This window comes from Squalius cephalus (genome assembly GCF_949319135.1).
Source record: "Squalius cephalus genome assembly, chromosome: 5".
NCBI classification, from domain to species: Eukaryota; Metazoa; Chordata; class Actinopteri; order Cypriniformes; family Leuciscidae; genus Squalius; species Squalius cephalus.
Window position 1 is genome coordinate 42,781,316 of NC_137126.1, and position 25,302 is coordinate 42,806,617.

The 25,302-nt window shown below is 36.2% G+C and overlaps 3 protein-coding genes across 4 annotated transcripts in view; 2 read left to right on the top strand and 1 right to left on the bottom strand.

Annotated features, from left to right (window-relative positions):
• Positions 1-11,476, bottom strand: part of hk2 (hexokinase 2) — a 64,274-nt gene extending 52,798 nt beyond the window's left edge. Inside the window, exons 1-3 of the mRNA XM_079872005.1 lie at positions 11,248-11,476; positions 4,832-4,994; positions 2,019-2,167 (exon numbers count right to left, since the gene is read on the bottom strand). Coding sequence (XP_079728131.1) covers positions 2,019-2,167; positions 4,832-4,994; positions 11,248-11,310 — 375 coding nt within the window. The 5' untranslated portion in view covers positions 11,311-11,476. The remainder of the gene's footprint in view (positions 1-2,018; positions 2,168-4,831; positions 4,995-11,247) is intronic.
• A 2,616-nt stretch (positions 11,477-14,092) lies between these two features.
• On the top strand, positions 14,093-19,694 carry figla (folliculogenesis specific bHLH transcription factor). The gene is made up of 4 exons (XM_079873080.1): positions 14,093-14,426; positions 18,029-18,178; positions 18,256-18,345; positions 19,222-19,694. Exons 1-4 carry the CDS (start codon positions 14,193-14,195, stop codon positions 19,402-19,404), a joined length of 657 nt encoding a protein of 218 aa, XP_079729206.1. The 5' UTR covers positions 14,093-14,192; the 3' UTR covers positions 19,405-19,694.
• A 3,461-nt stretch (positions 19,695-23,155) lies between these two features.
• Positions 23,156-25,302, top strand: part of add2 (adducin 2 (beta)) — a 28,081-nt gene continuing 25,934 nt past the window's right edge. Inside the window, exon 1 of one of the 2 annotated variants that reach the window (XM_079872045.1) lies at positions 23,156-23,563. The gene's annotated coding sequence lies outside the window, so the exon portion shown is untranslated. The remainder of the gene's footprint in view (positions 23,564-25,302) is intronic. The other variant, XM_079872044.1, reaches the window with a different exon arrangement.

Here is a 25,302-nt window from a genome sequence, read left to right on the forward strand (position 1 = left end):
ATGCAGAGAGACACTGTGACACTTCAAGTGAGATAACATTATTATCTATTGCAAGATGAAATAAGATGAATTCAGATGAATCCATTTCTACATCTTCACAATCTGTTAACTTTGGATTTTGCAATTAAAGAAGCACCCATTATACATGTTTCTATCAAATTGTCTAAAAGACAAAGTTAAAGGGATAGTTTAACCGAAGATGAAAATTCTATCATTTAATCACCCTCAAGTTTTAAACCTGTATGAATTTCTTTCTTCAGCTGAACACAAAAAGGATATTTTGAAGAATTTCGGTAACCAAACAGTTGATGGGCCCTTTTTTTCTACTATGGACGTCAATAAGGCCCATCAACTGTTTGGTTACCAACATTCTTCAGAATACCCTTTTTGTGTTCAGCTGAAGAAAGAAATTCAAGAAAGATTTTTTAAGAATCTATCCCTTTAATAATGCGTAATTAAAATAATTGTTCAACCAGGCCCTGAGATAAAAACAGACGCCTTGTGCGTTTTGGTTAATTGGTTAAATGTTCATGTGCAGAGATACGGTGGGTCTCATTTACTTTGTTCTTAGGTGTAAAAACGTTCTCATTCAAAGCTTTCAGGTGCATACTCTAAATAAGACTGTCAATTAGGCCAAGATATGTGGTTGGCCAGATTGTTATTAACATACATTACATCAATGCATTTGGCAGATGCCTTTATCCAAAGGGAATTACGTTGCATTCAAGGCACACATTTTACATTTTTTTCAGTTCTTGCTTTTCCCGGGAATCGAACCCATGACCTCTACTAGTTGAGCAACAGAAAAAGTTTTGTAGAACCTTTACCAGGCCACACATGCATATCATATAAATCATATTTGTTACTTTGGAATAGGGATACTTCACCCAAAAATTTAAATTTTGTTATCATTGACTCGAATCATTCCTGATGTTATTTTGAAATTTGACAGTTTGGGTTGCCATTGACCTCCATTGTCTAGTCAAAAAAAAAAAACTTGGACAATCATCAAAATATATTTTTCTATGTCCCGCAGAAGAAAGTAAGTCATATAGGTTTGTAACAAAATAAGGGTGAGAAAATTACAGAATTTTCATATAGGTGATATATACTGTATCCCTCTAAATATAATACACCTAATAATGAATCAAGATTTATGCATCATGATTTCTGCATAACTTTCATATTAGCATGAGAATTGTTACGTTCAATACGTGTTTGTTGTTGTGCTTTTGTTTTTGTTTTTCCCTCCCTCTCTTGTACGCCTATTTGCTCTCAGGTTTCTGTGATAGGCCGTGTCAGCTGTCAATCATAATCAGGGCGGCTCTTTCGCGACCCCGCTGTTTTCAAAGACTTCCAGCGTGTCTCGTTCGGCAGCAGTGTGTGTTTGTTCAGTGTCCTGAGTTGCGTACTTTGTATCAGTTTAATCCAATTCCACTTTTTTTTTATTTAACCTTTATTTAACCAGAAAAGAGCTCTCTGAGATTAAAAATCTCTTTCACAGGAGTGTCCTGGCCAAAATGTGCAGCAATACATTCAGTTCCATCACAGATAAACATCACACAAACAGATTAGAAAAAAAACAAAAAAACAAAAAAAACACTTAAAAGCAATTGCATAATGTTAGATCAACTTCCATTTGCCGGATAACTGATTTGAAACGGTCCAGAGTCAGCAGATTTTCTAATTTTAATTTAGATTGGAGGAGATTCCAATCAAACGGCGCATGACACTTGTGCATGTGTAGTCTAACATTTATTTCCTTAGTGTTATTTTGTGCTTTATGCCAATGTTCTGAGTTTAATGGGCTTTAGGTCTATGTGGGAAAAGAGAACAGGTCAGTAGATTGCGCAATATACATTGTGCCCGTAGTAATGTCAGGTGTTAGACACACTAGGTAAAAAGTGAGGCTAGCAAAGCCTAAAACGAGATCCGAGTAAGAAACACTCACAAAAAAAAAAAAGGAAGACCCGCAAAAGAAAGAATTCAACAGGCTTGCTGTTGCACACACTCCTCACCTCTGTCCCAGTTCCCCTCATGATGTTCTCTGGAATGGCATAGATCTGGTTCTCCATCTCCACCGTCTGCTTCCCATTACTGGACACTCTGACAAGCAGAACTCGGAAATTGGTTCCTCCCAAGTCCAGGGCAAGGAAGTCGCCCGTTTCTACAAACATATGTAATGTAAATTTAACTCAAGAGAATAGATTTCGAGAATAAAGACAACATTACAAGAACAAAGGGGTCATGGTTCAAGAATAATCACATTATAAGAATTTTACAACATTAATATTTTACAAATAGTCCAAGTTTTGACAATGAAGTCAAAACATCAGAACAAACAGTATTTTGGAAATGACGGGAATAAAAGATTACGTGTTGTTACAGTCTGTTCACACAAAAAAAGTACTGAGTAATATTTATTAACTACATGTTCTTAGTATAGGGTTATGGTTAGGTTTAGTTGCTTGTAATCATGCATAATTTACTATTATTACTATAGTAAGTACATGTAACGTGTAACTGTCAGCTTAAAATAAAATGTTACCAAAAAAAAGCTGTTCTCAGCCAATACTTGTTTATTAAACCTGCATTATGCCATATCACCCAGTAGCCCAAGACTGGTTGCCCACTGAAGCTCAGCAGGGTTGAGCCGGGTCAGCACCTGGACAAGAGACTTCCTGAGAAAACAGGTTGCTGCTGGAAGAGGTGTAAGTGAGGCCAGCAGGGGGCGCTCATCCTGTGGTCTGTGTGATCCTAACGCCCCAGTATAGTGATGGGGACACTATACGGTAAAAAAAAAAGCACCGTCCTTCAGATGAGATGTTAAACCGAGGTTCTGACACTCTGCGGTCATTAAAAATCCCAGGATGTCCTTCAAAAAAGAGTAGGAGTGTAACCCCGGCCTCTTGGCCAAACATTCCCATTGGCCTCTGTCCATCATCATGGCCTCCTAATCATCCCTATTTATACACTGAGTGGCTTCATCACTCTGTCTCCACTCCACCAATAAACAGGTGTGTGGCGCAATACGGCTGCCGTCGCATCATCCAGGTGGATGCTGCATATTGGTGGTAGTTGAGCAGATTCACTCCTTTCAAATGTAAAGCACTTTGAGTGCCAAGAAAGGCCGCTATATGTAACGAATAATTATAATTATTACTAGATTAACCGTTATGACTTGTTTCTCAACACTTTATGACTTTGTAATGTTACATTGTTTAATGTGGCACTAAAATGCTGTCACACTAATTATTACGCCCTTATAACTGGATGGGCTAAGTTTCTAAACACTGAGTGTGTTGGAGGAATTTCAGATTTTTGAATGCTCACGGTACTTTGAATTTTATGTACTTTTTATCTCCAAGGATTTTTCAAGATATGACCTCTTCGGGACTAGTCCTTGCATGCTTTTCTATGCTTAACACACACTAAAGGTCTTTCAGAAAGCATCTGTTAAACTCTCAAGGTGAGGACAGATGTCTGTCAGTACAGGCGTGACCTTCTGCCTTAACGTACAATGTCAGTATAACAACAGGCTTTCATGCACCCAAGCCAAAGATCTCACTTCAAAACAACATGATAAACCTTTGTTTAAAAATGTTTTGTTACAAGGAAGTTGCTTAAATCTACAACCATGCAACAAGAAATGTATCTCTTCAAGAGAAAGCAAAAAGTTGAGCAAGCAGAAACATCTCAACCGCTGAATCATGACATGAGAATAAAGTCCCTGAGTAAGCGGGGATGGCAAACATCCATTTGGACACAAACCCACCTTGGTCTCAGATCAATATCGTTCCCTTGGCAACACTTCCTAGCACTCTTTTGTGGCTCACACCCACATGACTACTTTTCTGTGTGCAGGCATTCTTTCCAGGAACCCGAAAACAGTTATTCTTTTCACACTCCACTTGAGACATTGTCTCATCCCACGTGAAAGTCAAACACTTGATGCCAGTGACAGCATTGGGTTGGTGTCAGTCACTGTGACAGAAACACACACTCAAACACATCAACAGTTATGAGAGCTGATAATAACACACCTGGAAAGCTGTATCAATCGTTTCTTCATCTTATCTCACAACAAAAAGGAACCACTTCCAGGGCAGAACAATATGTGTTCCACAGGATGCTTGCCACTAAAGACAACAATATACCTCCGCCCATGACATGACCCGCACGGAACCTGACGCCAACACATTCCCAAAGGGTACAAATGCTTTTCATTCACAATATTCAATTCATTTTTCCCCCTCATTATAATTAGATTAAGAATGTGTAATAAAAGTTGTTGACATACAAATGCATTAAAATGGATTTGGATACTTAAGCCACACTCACAAAAAATACATGCTGTGACATTCCATATCATGAATAACATTTTAAGCAAAACATTTCACAAAAAGATGTTTGTTCAGTTTGAAAGGTAGTGTCCACCTGTGGTTACTCTGCTAAGACACCTACTGTATGTGAACTTGAGGAGAACAGACTTCATACATCTAAAAATGACCTTGAGGTCAGTTGGTGAAAGGTCAAAAGAAAAGTAAAGTCAGTTCTGAGAAAACTTCTTGCATTATATGTTTGTAGGTGTTGCTAGGTTTGATTTTTTTTACTTTTCAAATGCACTGAAATTCAATGGATTCAGCTAAAGTGGGGCACTTTTTGGGAAATTGGGCTAAAAGTGGCCTATTTTACCTGAATTCATACTACATTTCTAAGTGCGTAACTGTGTTCAGATACCTTTTGTGATTTTAAAAAGCTAAACTTGAATGTCTTAGGCTATTTTGATGATGCCTTTTTCCATCTGTATAGGTCAAAATCTCATTATCACCTGTGCCGTCAGGTGTGGAGCGGACGAAGGTGGGGAGCATCTTTACAGCTGCAGTTGGGTTAGTGTCTCTGCCCAGTCCTTTATCCATCTCCCTTCTGAACCGCTTGGAGACATCCATCAGGTTCTCATCAGACAGTCGCATGTGATACAGGTACTTATCCACCTGAGAAAACCAAATGAAGGGTGAAAATTCACTACATTTTCCAATTTTCTTTTTTATATACTGTAGGTCTAATTAAATAAAGAAAAGTACTTCTACTGAACAACACCGATTTACTTTTTATTAGTAAAGTTTTTGACAAATATCACTATACATATTCTCATACAAATGTACAACCTGACATGGGGTATGATCATAATGGCAAACTATTATACTACTCATAATAACTTTGCAACATGACATATTAACTCTCCACAATTTTTTTTGCAAGCATGGAATAAGACTAACCAGGGTTCTCACAAAATGGGTAAGAATTTTATTTTAAATTATTTCATAAAGCACTCACAAAAAGGCATGAAATAGTTTAGTTATGCATACTCACTGAACTGGAAATCATTCTAGGTACGGGGTTAAAGCAAATAAAAAACAAAAAAACTCGGCCAAACCCCATTCCACAGCCTGTCACACGCCCAGTTTAAGAGCAGTTTTTTTCTTTTTGTAATTAGGAGTATAGTGAGTACATGCTTAACCTTCACAAATTAAGTTCTCAAAGAACATTTGCATTTAAAGAAAGGCCATTTTGAACTGCGTTTCTATTATTTACACACTTTATGAAATTTTATTGTTTTCAATCTAATGCTTTTACAAGACTTGAATCTTAGTGATGTAGTCATACAAATAATTAACCATTTGCATAACTTTAACACAAGGTTTTATTTCTCAAATAATAAAAGCCAAAAGAGCTTTTGCCACAAAGTGAGCTAATATCACAAACTATACATCTGAGCGTATTTTCCAGGCCTGGATATCGCAACTTTAAAATTCACCTTTTTTCTTTTTTTCACTCAATAACCAAATAACCATGATTGCCAAATTTATAAATGCAGTAGGCACATCCCTTCTGGACATAGCTGTAATACCAAAATGTGAAAGACAGACACAACTTTATAAAATCTGAGCTAAAATACAACAGCATAAAATAGTACATTCAGCCTTACTGATTACATTTCAAACACAAAGTAACTTTCTGTTCAAAATTTAATCAGTAAGGCTGAACGTGCTATTTTATGCTGTTGTATTTCAGCTTTTAGCTTTTGATTTTATAAAATCGAAAGTCTGTCTGATTTTGTGCCTATGGTTCCGTTCACAATGGAATTACATCCTGCATTATACTGTATATAAATACATAGCCCTATATAAATAAAGACTATCTGACACTGGCAATCACAAAGACCTACTTTTCTTTGAAGGCCAATAGTAACTTGAGGCCATCCGTTTATTCTTACAGTGCTGATACCAGCTGAAGAATCTTTCACAAGAAAGGGAAGCTGGAATGTCCCATACTAGCTTTCATTCAAAGGTCAGATGTCGACTTCATAAGAGAAGCTCTTAAAATCAGTTATATAAAGATGAAGAAAGAGTCTCTTTAGGCAACATCCTTCCAGATTTTTAAAGAATTGCAGCTCTCTCTCTGAGGTCTGCAGTATTATATTTAATGATTGACAATGGAAAAAGTGTTGTTCGCAATTCTAGCTCGATAATGGTTCGATTCGCTGTGATGAATTCACCCTGATGAATAGCAACAGAGGCGCAATTCATACAGATACCTACAAAAGCATACAGCATTCACAATCCACCTCAGCAGGAGAAATGGCCTGTCTTGGTAAATACTAAGAACTTATGTAAGATGTGAAACTCATATGGCTGTTTCTATAATATGACATTTGACATCACAGGGGGACAGAATCATTCACACAGCTGCCCACGATAAGAAATATGGTGCCAAGATCACATGGGAAACATATCAACCTGTCGCCTACACAGGATTCAACAAGGCTTAAGAGCATGAATATCAAAAAATTTCTTATTGATTATTTGAAAGAACAACAAAATTAAAAAATATATGTGAAAATGAATTAAAAAAGTAGCTTGTTTTGATTAAAAATCATAAATATAAAAGGCAAATAGGACTTCGGAGGCACTGATACAGTGCAGACTACTGTATAAAGTCACACACACACATGCAGTACAATCTGCATTATGGAGTCAAACTTGTCTAAGTCCAGGCTGGTCTCAAGGTCCTGTTCAGGACATACTGGATGTAACAGTACACAGTGCTATGATAAACAAGTTTATAATTATCGCGTTAAGACAGAGATAGACGCTATTATATTCTGGTTTAAACTTCAAGTGCAAACACAGTTTTGCAGTTGTTACATTTGATTCATTTCTGTGAATCAACTCAAACTGTCTGCTTAAAAAGAAACTTCAATTTAAAAAGAAAAAATCAATTTAAAACTCTGATTCAGTGATTCATTTCAATGACATTTGAAGAGCAGATTCATAAATATACTTCGTTGTGCTTATTTAGTGAAAAACATATCTTGATCATTACTTTAATAATGTGTAATGCTATAAATAATCTTAATAATATATATATATTTTTTTTAAGCCTTTTCAGTGCAAATACTGACATACATCAGATATCAGAAGTGTGAGGTTTAAGCTGCATCACCCAGCTGTATTAAGTATGTAGTTGACACTTTTTGTCAGAAAAAAAGTCAAGTTCAAAAAATATCCCAGGTTATTTCACCTTACTGTTGCATAAGTGTTTATGAACACTGTTCAATAGGCCTACAATAATTCTTATTTTCCTCTCCAGATAACCTACGTTGAGGGAGATTTATTTGGAGATATTTTTTTCTCTCTTTTTTTTTTCTTTATTGGTTTTGTGTTATTTTCACCTGCTTTGTTGATTATGATGTTGGTTTCCCCTATTCTGTTGACCTGATTGCCTTATTGGGTTGATTGAATTTTCTCTGATTATGGGTGGTACTTAACTTATAATGTGGTGTTATTCTCATTCTCTGTGTGACTTTGCCCTGAAGAAGACCACTTGTTGGTCGAAACATGTCGGCTTGTGTATTTTTAAAATGATTTAAGCCACAGGTGTCAAACTCAGTTCCTGGAGGGCCACAGCCCTACACAGTTTTGTTCCAACCCTGCTTCAACACACACACACCTGCAGTTTTCAAATAAGCCAGAAGGACTTGATTAGCTGATCAGGTGTGTTTAATTAGGGTTGAAGCTAAACTCTGCAGGGCTGTGGCCCTCCAGGAACTGAGTTTGACACCCCTGATTTAAGCCATACTAAATAAAGGCTTTTTAACTTTATCCTTCTCCTCATTGGAAATTTGACTGGGACTTGTTTTTTGTTTCTTTGGATGTTTTTCCCTACCCCAAGAGCACCTATCAGAACCTCTTACAGTTCAAGGCCTACAATAATGTTGAAAGGGTAATTATTTCAATGAATGTCTTGCCCTGGGGGCCACTTCTATTTGGGGCTGAAATGAACACCTTTCCAATTACATGCCGATTTCAACACCACCAATTTCACCTGCTTTTGACTCCAACGCATGCGAGGACACTTTAATGAGGTTCAGAATGTATTGTCAATACAAAAGAAAAGAGAATTCTTAGGAGGCTTGAAACTGATCATTTGCACAAGACATTTCAGAACTCTTGCATGCAAGACAAGTGAGTGATAACATGAGGATATGAAAAAGGTCAGAGTGCGTGCATTGAATGATCTAAATAGGAATCTGAATCCCAGTGAAATTTTTACTGCCTTCATGTACAGACAGCTCCACAAATACAACAAAGACAAGATGTTGCAACATAAATCACATTTGCTTATACAAATTCTTTTCAATCTCAACGTTAGACAGGGCTCTTATTCACATTACTCCCACGTTGGCCTCGAACAACATTTTGAAACTGTGAGTTTCATTTCATTAAACCTTTTGTCAACTAAAGTACTTTACTTTTCCTAGCCAATATTGAATGACTTTTACCAAACAGTCACATGGGTGTTTTTTTTTTATGAAATTATAATTGTAATAGGATGAATCAGGGTAATTTTGGACATTTCGTAATCTGGAACACCCAAGCACTGATGTGTACATTTCTTGCTCCACCACAAGAAAATAGAAAAAAATGTTACAATGACCGTGTCCCAGCCTTCATAATGGGAAGTATTGTTGTTGATCTGTACGGACCAGGCACCATGGTTCGAAACGCACGTGATTCTCGGATTAAACGCAAACTTTAACCATCATAGAGCGAAAGTTTATCATTTCGCATGTCAGTTTAAACATGTCGGATTAAAAAGCAAAGTTGAACGAAAGTCACTAAAATTGCGGTATATGCGTTAATTCAGAGTGGTGCCGTGTCTGGAGAGCATCTGTCATCAATTTCTGAGCTTTTCTCTGCATTATTCATAGGAATTAACTCTTTTAATCCAATCAATGCGCCATATGAGATCACATTACAGAAGATAATTCAAATGTCAACAAAAGACAGTTTCAGCACTGTTCGTTCAAATCTGCCTGTTCAGCTTTGTGTTGTTGTCCTTCAGACAGTCCTCAACAATACTCGCAATGCGGATCATAGTTCATAACTGGAACGGAGAAAGCATGTTTCAAGTTTTTATAGACATAGTGCTCCAAACATGAACCAGCGCAACCAACCAACATGTATGCGCACATAGACATATTTCATCACGTCTTCTTCAAATTAAATATTTCGGTACATCTGATTATGAATGCGATGACACGATGAATTACTGATCTGATACACAGAAGACAATAATGTAGACCGAAAATTCAAAGAAGGATGGACAAAAAAGTAACTAAGTCTTCATTCTTTCTGTGTTAAACTGATGTGTGTTATTTGTTCAGAGATTGCAGTGCTTAAATGCAATGAAAATATTATAATTTTTCATATAGACCAATAACTCTGGAAAGATATAACGCTGATTTGATGACATTTCTAAGAATAATTTATCATAACATATTTGATTTATTCATGATAGATGTTAGTAGTCTCTACTAATACGATTTTTGTGAGCTTGCCACATATCAAAATATGTTAAAGAGATAGCCTACTCTACTCTGGCATGAGGAACATGGCAGTGGTTCTTCATTTGGTATTAAGAATTTGTGTTTGATTCTGGAATGTTCTATTCGGCATTGTGTATATAATCAGATCCCAGTGACAGTAGAAACTAAAAATGCAGCTTTTAACCAGGGTATATTAATTTCATACAGTTTGTTGTTTGTACAATGATCCCATTCATTTGGCCATTAGTTGATACGTAGGCTATAAGACACTGAGGGTAATAGCTGACTTGTCAGACAACTATTCATCCAGTGCAGTTTCATTCACGCAGCACTAGTTAACCAAACAAAGGTGAGTCAGTTCAGTAAAAGAATGCAGTTGATAGTCTTGTTTAGAATCAAACACTACGTATATAAAAAAGGGCTGTCAACTCAACTGTAATCTGCTAATGTGTGAACAAACACCGATTAAGCTTTGGCGTAGGCCTATATCACAATGAATATGACGGCATGTAAAGGATGCATGAAATATAAACATCTTGTCAGGTTGCTCTGAAGAGTATGGAGGACATCACATCAAATTAACTTAATCACAGTTCTTCTTCTTTTTTTTAAGTGTGACAATGTACTTGTCAGAGGTCACAGAATACACTGCATGCTTTTTTCATAATGGAATTTAGTGAAGTCGCGCGCCCAGGAGGTGACACACGTGACTAGCAGGGCGCTAGTGTCTCAGGTTACCCGAGCAACACTCGCTCAGTTAAAGGTACGTCGTGGCAGGAAGCGCCACGAAAACTCGCCAAGCTAGTTTATCCAATATCACTTTTACCTTTATTATCATTGTTTTTATAGACCATTATTTCAAACTGGCAGACATACGGTTATGTTATATACTAAAAATATAGCCTATATTATTATGGACACGAATATCATCTAATGTTATTATTGGTATGGAGCAGCTCCCAACTCCCAAACTACGTAACGTTACTCTTCATACTTCAAAAATGCGGAAACTGACGTTTTGCTACTGACGCACGGAACTCGTGGAAATACTCGATGTGGGGGAAATTTAGAAAAGGAAATCAATATAGGCCTAACGGAATATTCAATAAACTACAGGATCTCAAAGCCTGTTAGGATCGTGAAATTATCTTGTGTCAAGTGATGTAACGCTGACCTCGCTGTCACACACACGTGTAGTAGATGCGAGAGGATGTGAACGACTTACATTAAAAACCAACAAACGAACATTGTAACTGAGTGATAATGATCTTCACTCATCCATCCGCCTGATTAAGTCAATATACAATGTGAGATGTCGATTTAGCGCAAGCCGGCTACAGTAGTAGGCTACTTACTTTCTGGACGTGGTCATGATGAAGCTCAGTGAAGTAGTATGCCAGTAAATGAGAGGCGATCATCGTCTTCTGTCAGCTCGGGGTGTCTTAAACTTCTTAAGTGTGTTGAATGTGATCTGAACTGATTGAAAGTCACTTTGAGTGCGAGCTCATGTTCTTCAAGTTTCTCAAACTCTTTCTTGGACTTGCGCTATCCGGTACGATGATGATGATGCAAAGTGATGTCACTATTAATTCCACCCACTTCACACTAGTAATTTGAGTAGTTTTACGTCACTGAGATTCTTGCTGCTGATTGGCCGCAAAGAAGGCGTGTCAAACTTTACAGACTCTGGGACACCCCCACCCAGACTCTCAGCCAATCCCAGCATAATTTATGATATAATAAAATGATAATTCTATCTTTTTTTTTTTTTTTTATCTTTTTTTTTGTAGGCTAACATATGTCTTCATTTTTTAATGAAGTCATGCATCAAAAAAGACATGATTAAAAATTGCAATTTACTGTAATTCAAGATCATTTGTCAGTGAAAGCTCTGGTTAAACAGCATAATGGGATGATGTTTTTATGTAGAATAAAGGAGTCTAGGTTGCAGCAAGAGTAAGTGCTCTTCATCTGAATTAGTTCATTTTGTCTGTATGACACAACCTAGAACTATATGTGCAACTTGGCACGTCTCCTTGTATGACACACACAGGAAGGGTTTCATTATGACTTCTTTAGAAACAGTGTCTTGACTTCAAACTTTGGATTTGTCCCCCTACACATTTGGGAGTCTAAAAGATGTTTTCCATATAGCTCAGACGTGATATGAACTAGAGAGAGTTCAGAAGGTCAGAAATCACTGTTAAAAAAAAACATGTGACCATCTTTTACAGTCTAAAAAACAGTAATGGTATTTGTTGGCAGATTCTAATTAGAATATTTATAATTGCATATACGTTGACAACATTATGTCACTGTAGTATATGAGATGTAAAAAAAAATAAAAAAAAATAAAAAAAAACTAAAAAGCAACAAGAGTGTTACAAAAGAAATTCGTTTTTCAAGCGACTAGTGTTGTTAGTACTCCTCCTTTCACTGAAGCTCACTTTTGAAATACCTGCAACACTACTTATTTGGGTTAGTACGATTGAATTCACAGAATGTCTTTGGAGAGAGCTGGTCCCCTGTTATCAGATGAGCATGAATTGAGTTCCTGACATCCCACAGGCACATTAATGTAAGACAGCAGCTGATCAGATTCCAAACCCACAATTGTGCCTCAGTTGTTCTCAAAATCATTATTGTGAGGGCAACTACAGTCTCTTGCATGATCAAGCTGTAAACTGGGGTAAAGGTATCTTTACTTGCTGAAACGAATTAACATATGAAAGTCTTCTGTGATGAATGTTTTCATAACACTTCTTCTTCTTGTTTATATATATATATATATATATATATATATATATATATATATAAATCAATTTGATGTCTTTCACAATTGTATCCAAGGCATTGGAAAGTAGGATATTAGGCCATTATAGTTGTGAATTACGGAGATAGTTACTGATTACTGTCCAGAAGACTGAGTTAGAGACATTGTTTGCTTCTTTTTTATTTCATTTTATGTTCAAAAGAAGTGTGATAAGAGTTCTTTGTCATGGGGGAAAACAGCAAATAATACACTGAATCAAATCTATTACAGAACGGTTATGTCAGACTGTATGTTGTAAGACCGATAAGAACAGGACAACTTTATCCACTCTCAATCTGGTGATTATGTGATGCGTCGTTAGGTTATCAATTCATAAAAGTTAGTTGTGGTTTTATGATTTAACAAGGAAGTAATGAAGATGAACAGGATGTTTACATTGGATTATTTTCAGACATTAGTTATTTATTATTGAATTTTGCTAGGAATATTTTATGTTTAATCTGCGTTTTTATACATCTTCTCTCTGAAAAAGGATATTGTTTTAAAAAGCATATAATTAAGTAATGCAGACAAATGACTCACCAGTATGATGCATTTCCACTTCCAACTGGTTCATAAAGGATGATTTCTTACAAAAGAAAGGTGATAGACAGTATGTGTTCAGTACAATGCCACTCGCTCAGACTAATGAGCGTATGTGTAAGTGTGTAATTATTCTCAGTGAATATGTTTATGACCAGTGACAATTATGTTGTACAGTTTCACTGAGTCAAGAAGTGGGGGGATGGATCTGAAGTAGTATCTACTGAAAGGGAAGAAATGCAACAACAAAATAATATGAATGATCATGCAATGTTTATGCAAATGCAATCTGCTGCAGTGCATTCATGCTTGTATTTTGGTATGCTACAAAAACGTGACCTGACAGACATGAACAGCTTATCCATTGTTGTTGCTGTTGTTTAATGAAAATTGAAACACTGTTGTTGAAAGTTTGAAACAAAGGAGAAGCTAAAATGTGTAAGACGGGATGGCAATTCAATCTTCGTGTATGCAAGTGAAGTTTAGGCAACAGTTCTTGTGACAACTGAACTTCCCCACGTGGCAACTATCCCAGTCGTCCCATTCAATTAAAAAAAAAAAAAAATTATATATATATATATATATTAGGATATCAACATTACTGCCAGCAGAGTAAGAACACATCAGTCGTTTTGGAAAGGATTCAGGGTAAAATGACTTTTCATGCAGACTCAAGAGATAATACCCTGCACTGCCATCTAGCGGTGAAGCCTGAAAAGCACCTAATCTACATCAATCAGGCTGGAGGCTGTCGCACAGGTGCTATCAGTTAGAATTAGATTTTTAATGAGTCATTTGACCAACTTCTAGACCAATAGATTCTACAGTATGATCAATTACAATTATGTTTTCTTTCCAAACATATCATTCGCTTTACCTGTGTTATTTTAGACTATAGGCCTGCTGAGCAATTTTCTCATTTAGTATTTTAAAGAAAATACACGAATGTCAATTGAAATGACCGGTAAGAAGTTCAGGTCCATAGTGGGTCTCATGAAAGTCCCAGAGCGCGAGCTTATGGGCGACATTTTGTTGTGCGAGAGCGCTGAACCTTCACTTCCCGTTCACGTGAATATTGGTAAATTTGTCCGTTTGGACGACGGCCAGTACCTCGATACGGAGGACCGAGATAAAGCTGTTAAGAGACGACAGCTTGCAAACGCAAAGGAGAGACTGCGGGTGAGTGTTTGCAAAGTTCACGACAGCAAGCATAATTTGTTTCCAGCATTTGTACATTGCTGCCCTCTTTTGGCGAGTGAAGCGCTGCAGGTTTACATTAGTTAATTAGTTCTCTAAGTTACGGTGCTGTTGTACTTGATGCCATTCTGTGATGGAAACTTCATTTTAAACGTTTCTCGAATAAATCGACAGACTTGCAAAAAGTAATGGTAAAAATAAATGTTTTGCCCTTTTTGCATAATGTTTCCATTTACAGCTTGACTGAAAAATAAGCTACCGTAGGTCAAAAATATTCCTTCACAAGTCACATTTCATCATATGCTCTTCACTGACTCTTTCCATGGTAATGGCTCCAAGTACACTATAACTTTAGGGTGCAAGGCAAGCACAACTAAAATAGCTTATACTTGGAATTTGTGAAAAAGGGCTGAATGGATATTACAATACATATTGTAGTGTTTTTATTTTATCCTTTGTGATGGATTGTCATCTTTTTAAGACTAGTCTTTCCTGGTGCAGTAAAATCATCTTAGCAAGTTTCCGGTTTTAATATTAAGTAAACCGTAGCCTAACAAAAGAGAAAGACAAAATCCATTTGTTTCAATCAAAATGCATGCTAACCATGCAGACTTCTTTCAATCCTTTTGTTAACCTCGTTGTTTTTTTTTGTTTTTTTTTTGTTTTTTTAATGGCTTTGCAGAAAGATTGCAGTTCTTTTTTCCTTCTTTTTTTAGATTTCTAATTGACTTGCTGAAAGATTTGCTGTTCAAAATCTCAGGGCCAGTGATGGTGTAATAAAGGCCTTCCTGCTTCTGCTGGAACACTGTTCTCCGGCTTCTTTGGCATTTCAGAAAATGCATTTTTATTTTAATAACTACAGCTTTGACAGAAATAAATGTTCAAATGGCAGGTCTTAAAGTTCCCCTGGTGAAAATCAAGCTTTTAATGTTGTTTATGTCTATGTGGTATTTTCAAAAACGGCAACGTGACCTGGGAGTCACATAGCTTTTATTCTCTTTTTTTGGGGCATAAGAATGATTATTTTTTTTCATCAAATCCTTTTATCATTTATCACAGCCTGGTCTGTCTTGAGTATGATGGTCACATGATTTGCTTCAAGTTTTTTGTGATAAATTAGTCAGCCTGACCTAAATCCAACATGGCACCCGTTTTGAAATTGGATGTTGCGTTACCATAGAAACGGTACTCTAAATTCTTTTATCTGGCTCCACCCCTTTTGGGCGTAATCATGTTTCATAATTTATGATCAAAACCTTTTCTAATCTTGACAAAATATTGTCAGAAAGGTCTGAGTCTCAAGGTTCGATATTTTGTGACAGAAGTGATATTTGGACAGAAATGTATTCATTTGTTATGGCTGAATGCATACAATTAAATTCAATGGAATGTATGTCACCCAGTGGCTATTTTTGGTATTACGCCTAAACAAAATCTCATGGGTTTGTAGCCTAGAAATCTAGACGCACCCTAGCGGCAGCAAAATGTATTTTGCAGTCTAGCAACTCTCCGTTGACTTTCGAGCTGCAAAAACCTAAATTGGGTCAGGCCAATCACGTCGTGTATAGAGTAGGCGGGGCGGGCTTAACATAATAACGACAGAGTTGCAACGGTTACCTGCCACTTGAAAACAAAGAAGAGTTGCTGCTGCTGGTGAACAGTCTTTCAAATCGGCTTTGTCCGCGACTCTGGAGGACTTGGAGTTAAGTTTTTCTTTGAGAAAAGAGCAAAGAACGGCACTTAAGTCATTCTTTAAAAAAGGAAGATGTGTTCGTAGTTTTGCCGGCCAGATTCAAAAGTTGAATCTATCAACTAACGTTAGCTCCGCTGTTGGGAAAACGCTCTGGTTGGTTGTAGCGCTGTCCTATTGTGTGCAGAGGGAATTTGAAAGACAGCCGTTTATCCCGCCCCTCGGATTGAGCCGTGTCTATGGTGAGTTGCCAGACCTAACATCTTAATGTAGGTCTGGCTTGCCAGGCTAATGGGTTTGTGATATCAACTTCAAATTTGGAACACAACTTGGTTAGATATATGGCTTTGATTTTTATATTAATTTTAGAGTAAAAAATATTTGTAAAATATATTTTATATAAAAGAATATTAAGTACAGTATATTTGATTTACTGTAAATTTAAACTTCCATAACTTTTCCATACTTTAATTTTTTTTTTTTAAGTGCTTTCACTTCAGCAATAATCTGCTGAGTGTTTTCTTTAAAACAAGACCAAACTTAGGTCTACCCAAAAGCATTCTTGAATTACAACCATTTAAGTTTGAATAGTGCATTTTAATGCCCATTCTCAAAAAGGGGGGTGAGAGTTAAGGGGTTAAAGTACCATTTTTATGGTAATGCAAGGTCCGATTTCAAAACGGTTTTCACAGGCTGAATCTGAAGTTCGTAAGCTTTCGAATGATATATAATAATGTCAACATTAGATCAGGTGAAGTATAGGATATAATTTTTTTAAACATGCAGTGACAAGTGGGCCAGTAACAGTTAACAGATTAATGACTTGGTCCTTTTTTTATACTCTAATCAGGCAACGTGAACTGGGAGTCACAACTCATAAAATCCAAAACGTATCAAATATTTCAAAAATTCTTTTGTATATGTTTTACTTAAGTCCAGATGATATAAAAAATGACATGAAATGATTTTTTGCTTATCTTCCACTCTTGCCTGTTTAAGGGTTAATACAAACCATGTGCAAATTCATAAGTCAACACCATTGCTGAGTATTTTCTCCTTAAAACTGCAGTGAACCAAAGACAGTCTCAAAAACACGGTTTGAAATTGCTGGTGTTTCTTACGTCACAAACTACCTTGTAACCAATCACGTCAACGAGTGGGTGGAGGTGTGGCTAATTTGCATATTCATAGAACCACATATACTAAATGAGGCAAGAGTGTAGAGTTACATTCAAGCTATTTTAAGGCATGAAGAAACAATTTCAAGGAATTTTTTTTTTTTTTTTTTTTTTTTTTTTAATATGACATTTTAGTGATCAAAGATGATTTTTAAAGGATAAAATTACAGCGGGACTTTAAGACTAATGACCATGTACTTTTTAAGCTGTAATGCATACTTGTTTCCTTTGTTAAGCCTACTCTCTCTGAATGGAAGCTCTCAGGATTCCAAATATACAATTTGCAATTATGTAAATTTTCCAAAATTTATAGCCTAATTAGAGAGACTAGCTGACTTTCTCAGTTGATCTAATGTATTGACACATTCACTTTAATTAGTCCATGATGGCCGTTCACTATGATGCTGGGCTACAGTAAAGCATTTCTGTGTTTTCAAGTCATTATATTTTGTAAAAAAAAAAAAAAAAGCATGTAGTAGAATGGGTTTGGAATGGAAGGGTGAATAAATTATGGAATTTTCACTATTGGGTAACTTCCTTAAAAACCAAAATACTGGTCTTAATCTACCCTATATTGTATTCATCAGGGCTGTGTTTCCCAAAAGCATTGTGAGACCAGTTTTTTCCTCAGCTCCATTTTCGTGTTATTTCTTTGGTTCAGTCAAAGATGTTGTGAAATTTTGCCTGTTAATGGTGTCATCTGTTGCTCCACTCAGGTGAGGAGCCTGAACAGCATGTTCTCGTACCTTCGCCGTATTGTGCCAGTGATGCCGCGAGATCGAAAGCCCAGTAAAGTGGACATGCTGAAGGCTGCAACGGAGTACATCCGGCTCCTCTCAGCGGTCCTCAATCACACCTCTGCCACTGTGAGTCAAGCCCCACGCCATTCCCTTTTGTCCTAGAAGATATTACAAGACCATTCGTGTGTGTGTGTGTGTGGCAGGGAAATGGGAATGCAAATGTTTTCCTGGACACTGGAATCAACTACTCAAGCATGGAGAGTGACTCTTCTGATCTCTGGAGCATGGAGGATGTGAGTTCACTGAAGAAATGTTCTAGAAGTGTGTAAAATGTGTTTTAAGTAAATGCTTTCAATCAGATGTCACACTAACATTCAAAAGTTTGGATGTTTTTGTTCCCCTCTCTCTCTTGGCCACCAAGGCTGTGTATGTTGGATCAAAAATACAGTTAATCTGTAATATTCAGTGTTGGGGAGTAGCTAACAGCAAGTGGCAATGCTACTAAACTACATTTTCAGTAGCTTGACAGGAGCTAAGTTGCTTTTAAAGCGGTGTAGCTTTTCCAGTGAGCTAGTTATGAATATGCAAGCCAAAGATTAAAAACACTGTCTGTGCATTTACAGGTGAATCATAGCCTTTTTAAATTAATTGTCCTGCTTTATTGCACTCTATATCAAATGTCTATTTCTGATTTTATGATGACCTAAATCTGTTTAATCTGTCCCGCCACAGTTTTATAACGACGGTGTGTTTGGCACCATTGCTTTGGCAAAGCATCGGTCAATCGAAAAAGAATCGTTCTTCATTAACAATTATTCAGTTGTTTGTAATGCACAATGTCACTGTAAAAAAAAAAAAAAATCTAAGTAGTTTTACTTTTTCAAAAGAGTAGCTTGACTGTATCCCAACTACTTTTGTAGCTTGTCAAACTACAGTTTCAGAGTAGCTTCCCCAACTCTGGTAATATTGTATAATAAAATATTACAGTTTTCTAGTTGAATATATTGGAGAAGAAAGTTGTTTTAAGCATAATTAATCCAGTCTTCAGTCTCATGATCCTTCAGAAATCATTCTAATATGCTGATTTGCTGCTCAAAAAACATTTATTATTTCTTCTTTTTTCCTCTGAAATCTCTCTATCACTGTATGGTTCGCCTCGATCTCCTCAGGCCCTGGAGTTGAATCCCTTTCTTTCCGAGGACGTGAGCTTGGCTGCCCCACTGGTCACCATGGCGACAGGAGCGGACGATGACATTGATCTCAACAACATGACAGTACAGTGTGTCGTACCAATGTACATTGTTCAGGTCGGCTCAGAACAATCGGTGGTAACGAGTACACTCTCGTCTTAGTGCCTTCTTTTGGTGCTTTGAATCACTCACATCTATATGTGTCTTCAAGATCTTCACTTCATGCTATTTGTGCCCTTTATCACTAATATTACTAAAATATTTGAAATGTCAGCCAAGATGAGTTGGATAGTTGACTGATGCTGAGCTCTCATGAGACTTTATTTTGTTGGATTATTTATTTTTTCATAAATGTAAACTCCATTAATTATGGGAGGAAAATCTCTATAAAGTTTATTTTGAGTCTTTTCTGCTGCTTTATGGTTTACAAACATGAATAAATTGTAAATGCTAATTAATGCGTTTTAATCATTATTACAATTTTTCAACATCAAGGTTAAAAGGCATTTGTCAATGACTAACAAGGTTCAATATTATCTTAGAAAATGTCTTTGCATGTTGATTTTATATAGCTAAAAAACATTTCTGCAAAAAAGCTGTAAAAATCAAGTCTACGCACTTTAGTTTCCTTAATCTCTTTTGCACTTTTTTACTTGATTAACCTGTTTTCCATTTTAAAAGTGTTGTTTCAGCTTTGTAATGAGTTGTTTTTTTCATTGACTGATGTCAAAAGAAAAGTTTTTTTTTTTATGACATACAATTATGCATAATTACAAATCTATACTTTTATTCCCCATTTTGAACTTTTTAAATGGTGAAAATGAATCCTCTAGGCTTTATGCAGAATGTCACATGAACAAACAGGAAACGGGTCTCATTGCATCTGATTGTTTGAGAAATTTTTTTTTTTTTGCCTTTTTTTTTTTTTTCATTGAACAAAAAGCACAGGGGATACAGTATCAAGCACAACAAATAAAATAAAATAAAAATAAGACAGTAAAGCAAGGCAGTAGATAAGGGATAGTCTACTAAAAAATAACAATTCACAAAACATTCATAGAAACTACAAATACAAAAAATGAATACAAGTAATTAGAAATAAATAACATTGGGAATACATAAATAAATAATAATCTTCAGAAAATCAGGAAGTCATTTATAATGAAACCATAATTTCTTTGAGCAACAAAGAAGGTTTAGCAGCTTTCTTAAGCTGATAAACAGAGTCATAAAATAATTTTAAATCAACACAAAAAAGTCTAAAAATGGGCTTAGAATCAGTTACTTTAGACTTATGAAGATAAAACTCGCCACATAAAGTAAGCAGTTTTAATTGGTCATCCATTTCCTTTGACCCGGAGTCCCAAATCAAAAACAGCACATTCACAACCTCAAAAGTAAAGAGTTTGTAATAAGCAGAAAAAATTATCCAGGCTACTTTTTCCAGAACTCCTTTGCATAATCGCATTCAAAAAACAAATGTGGTATTGTTTCAAGATTAGAATTACAGAATGTGCAGTGTGAAGAGATGTCTAACTTAAACTTAGAAAGAAGAGAGTTACAGGGATAGTAATTATGAAGAATTTTAAAGTGAAGCTTTTTCCACTTGTTAGGTAACAGAAACTTATTAATGCCAGTCCATATATTAATGGTAGAAAGAGAAGGATAATTTAATTTCCATTTGAAAAAAGCTTTGGGATGACAGCTGATCTTCCTAATAAGAAATCTTCTAATCCAAAAATTGTTACATTTGACATTGGAAAGCTCCAAACCTCCAATAGACAACTGGGGCATTTCACAAACGGATACTCTGTAGCTACAGTATGACCTAAGCAAAAGTTTAGGTGAAATAGAATTAATAAGTTATAAACTTTATGTGAGGAATCCACTGCAAAAAGGTTGATAAATTCATTGTAGGAATAAAAGCTGCCGTCCTTCAACAAAACAAAAATAACACCTTTTGTCAACCCAATCCTTAATAAAGATAGTTTTTTTCAACGCAGCACATTCTGATTGTTCCATATAATACTCCTATGCGGGGAAAAATTGTTAATGGCAGCACAAACTGATAGCGATCGGCTAACCTAGCTAATTATTTTTATTTTATTTGATTTAAAATCCCCCTGTAGTCAATTTTATCCCTTAAAACTCATCTTTGATCACAAAAATTACAAATTTAAACGCTTTTTTCTTGAAGAAAAATTCTTCATGCTTTAAAAAGCTGTATGTAACCCTACAACCTTGCCTCATTTAGTATATGCAGTTTGATGAATATGCAAATTAGAATGGGATGAATATAGTATCAAAATGATTAACACGTGCAAGCACTATAATGCATGAACTTGATAAAGGTTGCAGATATGTTTTATCTACAACCAAATGCCTTTCAACTTGTGCGTGTAAAATTCAAAATTGAATGAATGTGTAGCAATTTGTACAAATAGAGACATTTTTTGTGAATACAAATGTTTTCTTTTCACATAAATTACAGCTTAATGATTTTTAAAATATTTTCTGTGCATTTATTTAATATTAATATTGTGCAATATTAAAGGTTTTTATGAAATATTTCCATTTTTTTCAGCACATGTAGTCAGAGTTACAGAAAAATAATAACAATGCAACAAATAAGGAGATTGTTTTATTTATTTTAATCAGGTTTATTAAAAGTGTGCTTGAAAGTTAATTTGCGCAACCATGTATTTGCTGTAACGATGAAAATATTTGAAAACTAGTTAAAATCAAGTAGCCTAATGATGCAATCCTTGTGTAAGCAGAATTAAATGGATGTAAAATTATGTCACATGTGATATTTTATTTAATGTGACATGTACTGTATGTCAATTAAACATTTTCGTGGACAAATTTAAGTAAGCCACACACACACACACACACACACACACACACACACACACACACACACACACACACACACACACACTCACACTCACTCACTCACTCACTCACTCACTCTGTGGGTGTTGTTCATAATCTGTTTGCCTCAGACTGTAAAAAAAGGTTTGCCTCTACAAAGTATGCTTCATTAATAAGGTAGGCCTATATTGTGTACAAAATTTGGTGCTACTGCCATCTAGTGGTAGCAGGTTTTCTCAGACAGCTGTGTGTGGATCGTGCAAGGCTAAATCGGCGAAATGAAAGTCTCAAAATCCAAATGAATCAAATGAGATTGACTCAGAAAGAGTCAATGAATGCATGCGTGTCACCTGATCCACAAATGCACATCTTCTTTGTTGCATGCGCAAATTATGATAAACTAATACAAAAGAAAACATTTGTATTCACAAAAATGTATCTTGTACAAATTGCAACACATTCGTTCAATTTTGAATTTTACACAAGCAAGTTAAAAGGCATTAGGTTGTAGATAGTAAAACATATCTGCAACCTTTATCAAGTTCATGCATTATAGTGCTTGCACGTTAATCATTTTGATACTATATTCATCCCATAAATTAGCCAATCAGACAACGGCCACAATCCACAGACCTATAGTAGCACGTTGGATGTTAATTTATTTGTGAATTTGATTCATATTTGTGAATCTCAATCTATTTATTTAGAATAATGCAACAATTCTAAACCCGTTGCGTTGCTTCATTGCCATTCATAAATCCTCTCCCGTGGCCTCATGGGATAGTAAAAAATAAATAAAATAATAATCCATCACTCACCCTCATGTTGTTCCTATCTTACTGTCTGGTTACCAACATTCTTCAAAATATCATCTTTTTTGTTCATCAGAAGAACAGGTTTGAAACAACATGAGGGTGAGTAAATGATGACAGAATTTGAATTTTTGGGTGAACTATCCCTTTAATACCAGAAAACACCAGCAGGTGGAGCCAGTGGCCGCGTCTTTAAGACACAGCTGCATCATTTAGCAGGGAAAGACATCCAGAATAAATAATATGTGATCCCGACAAATCCACGATATTAAATGCTCTGCGGTGGGGAAAAAACCGTCCTGCTCTTTTCGTTTTATATACATGTGCTAGTATTTTTCCACTTGAGGCGAACAAACTCAAGGTTCTCGTAAAAAATACGAGCGGGATCTGGATGTAGACAGTGAGGAGGTCATGAATCTGGCAGGCGTGGTCGTGGGCTGGTCCAGCCTGCAATAAACGTCAAAAACAGAGGGGTTGCGAAGGTCTGGGAAAACACAGACCCAAAACAATACCATTCATACTGGAAAACTAGACTAATTCTCGATTGCTTGGTGCACGCGGCTGTTTTGTCTCATTGCAGTGTAGATTCATAGGGCGACTGTGCGTAAAGGACAAAGAGGAGAGGATGTTGTAAGGTAAGCATCTCTTGCCTCGATTAATTTCTCCATCACTATTTCAGTCAATAGTTGAGATTTCCTGGGATTTAATCAATAGTGCTTGAACTTGTGTATGGAGGAATTTTGGACCCCACGCATCCATCACGGTGGCCGTGATGCTGGACTGCCATGATATTGTATGATTGCACGAATATATTACAAGTTACATTTTAACACCATAATCGGGAACAGTAGGCTATAGAGGTTAAACACTTGGCATTAAAGAAAATGGAACCAGAATGTGTTAAGACTATAGTTTAAAGACGGTTGTTTGTGATGTAATCTGAATATTAAGTAAACGATATTGTATTTCATTAATCAGACGCCTCGGAGCTTTGTTTTCATTATTTCATTACGCTTCAGCTTTCAGGCGCCATAATATTGGGAGTTTCGCGTTAACTGGAAATCTGTTTTCTTCACCCGGTAATCCGTCTTTTTTTTCCTTCTTTTTTTTTTTAAAGTATTGGAGTAATTCAAGCACGCTTATGTAATTTGTGCTGCGTTTTGATATGCGATTGAGCTCTGTGACATGTCATGCTCCCTTCAAAATTGTTTAATTTTCTCAGTGGGCTCTTGTACTGATGCCCGGAGGCTGAGCCTCGCGCTGCTGGTGCTGATGATGCAGCGGGGCTCGTGTTGTTGCTAGGCAGCCGCGTACAGGCCCTGCCGCGCGAGCATCCGCTACTGCACAAAACATTCGACACAGCACGGTTCATAATGCTTTATAAATTAATGAATGCATAAATGCCTTTTTTACAAGAAAGCAGCATTTCTAGTATCATTTCTTTTAACAGTTAAGATGGTGCTTTTGTCACCAGCTGATGCACGTCTACTCCCTCTCATAGCAGTTCAAACTGGGTGTTGTTTTGCTGTAGAAGAAGTGGGCGTGACACGGGAGTCTTCCCCCCTGGAATATAAGCCCTAGAGAGAAAGAGAGGGTGGCACAGGCCCTCTCTGCTCAATCTACAGCCGTCCTAAAATCCTAATACGTTTGCCAAATAGACGAGACGATATGACCCTTTTTTATTAGGGTCGGCTGACTACTTTTCCTTTTAATCATCTTTTTGTGCACCAAGAACTAATGGATATTATCATAATGTATTCATTTAATTTGCTGTTTCCATGAGGTTTAGCTGCAGGGGTGAAGGAATTATTTAAATTATGTGGGGTGGGGTGTGGGGGGAATAGTCTTAGATCTTAGACTATCCTTTTTTCCACTACACTACTAAATTAACGATAATCTGGTGGCAACGCTTTACAATAAGGTTTCATTAGTTAACATGAACTAATAATGAACTGCACTTTTACAGCATTTATTAATCTTTGTTAATGTAAATTTTGACATTTACTAATACATTATTAAAATCCAAAATTTTATTTGTAACATTGCTTAATATAAATACAGCAGTTCGTTGGTTGCTCGTGTAACTAACTCTGACAAAGATTAACAAACTCCGTAACAAATGTATTGCTTTATTATGCATCTTTATTATTTAGCTAATTAATTAGCTTCTCAACCCCCTGCAGATCCCCAGGGTGGGATATCCTTGGCTAAAATATTTTTAAAAAGAAACATTTGTATAAAAATAAAAAATATTTAAATGTAATGTAACATGCACTTTAATGTTGACTGTTTATCTCTCTTTTGTAATTTTTGTGGTTAAAGTAAATGAGTGTATTACTAGTGTCATTTTAGATGTTCATGTTGCCACATTAAA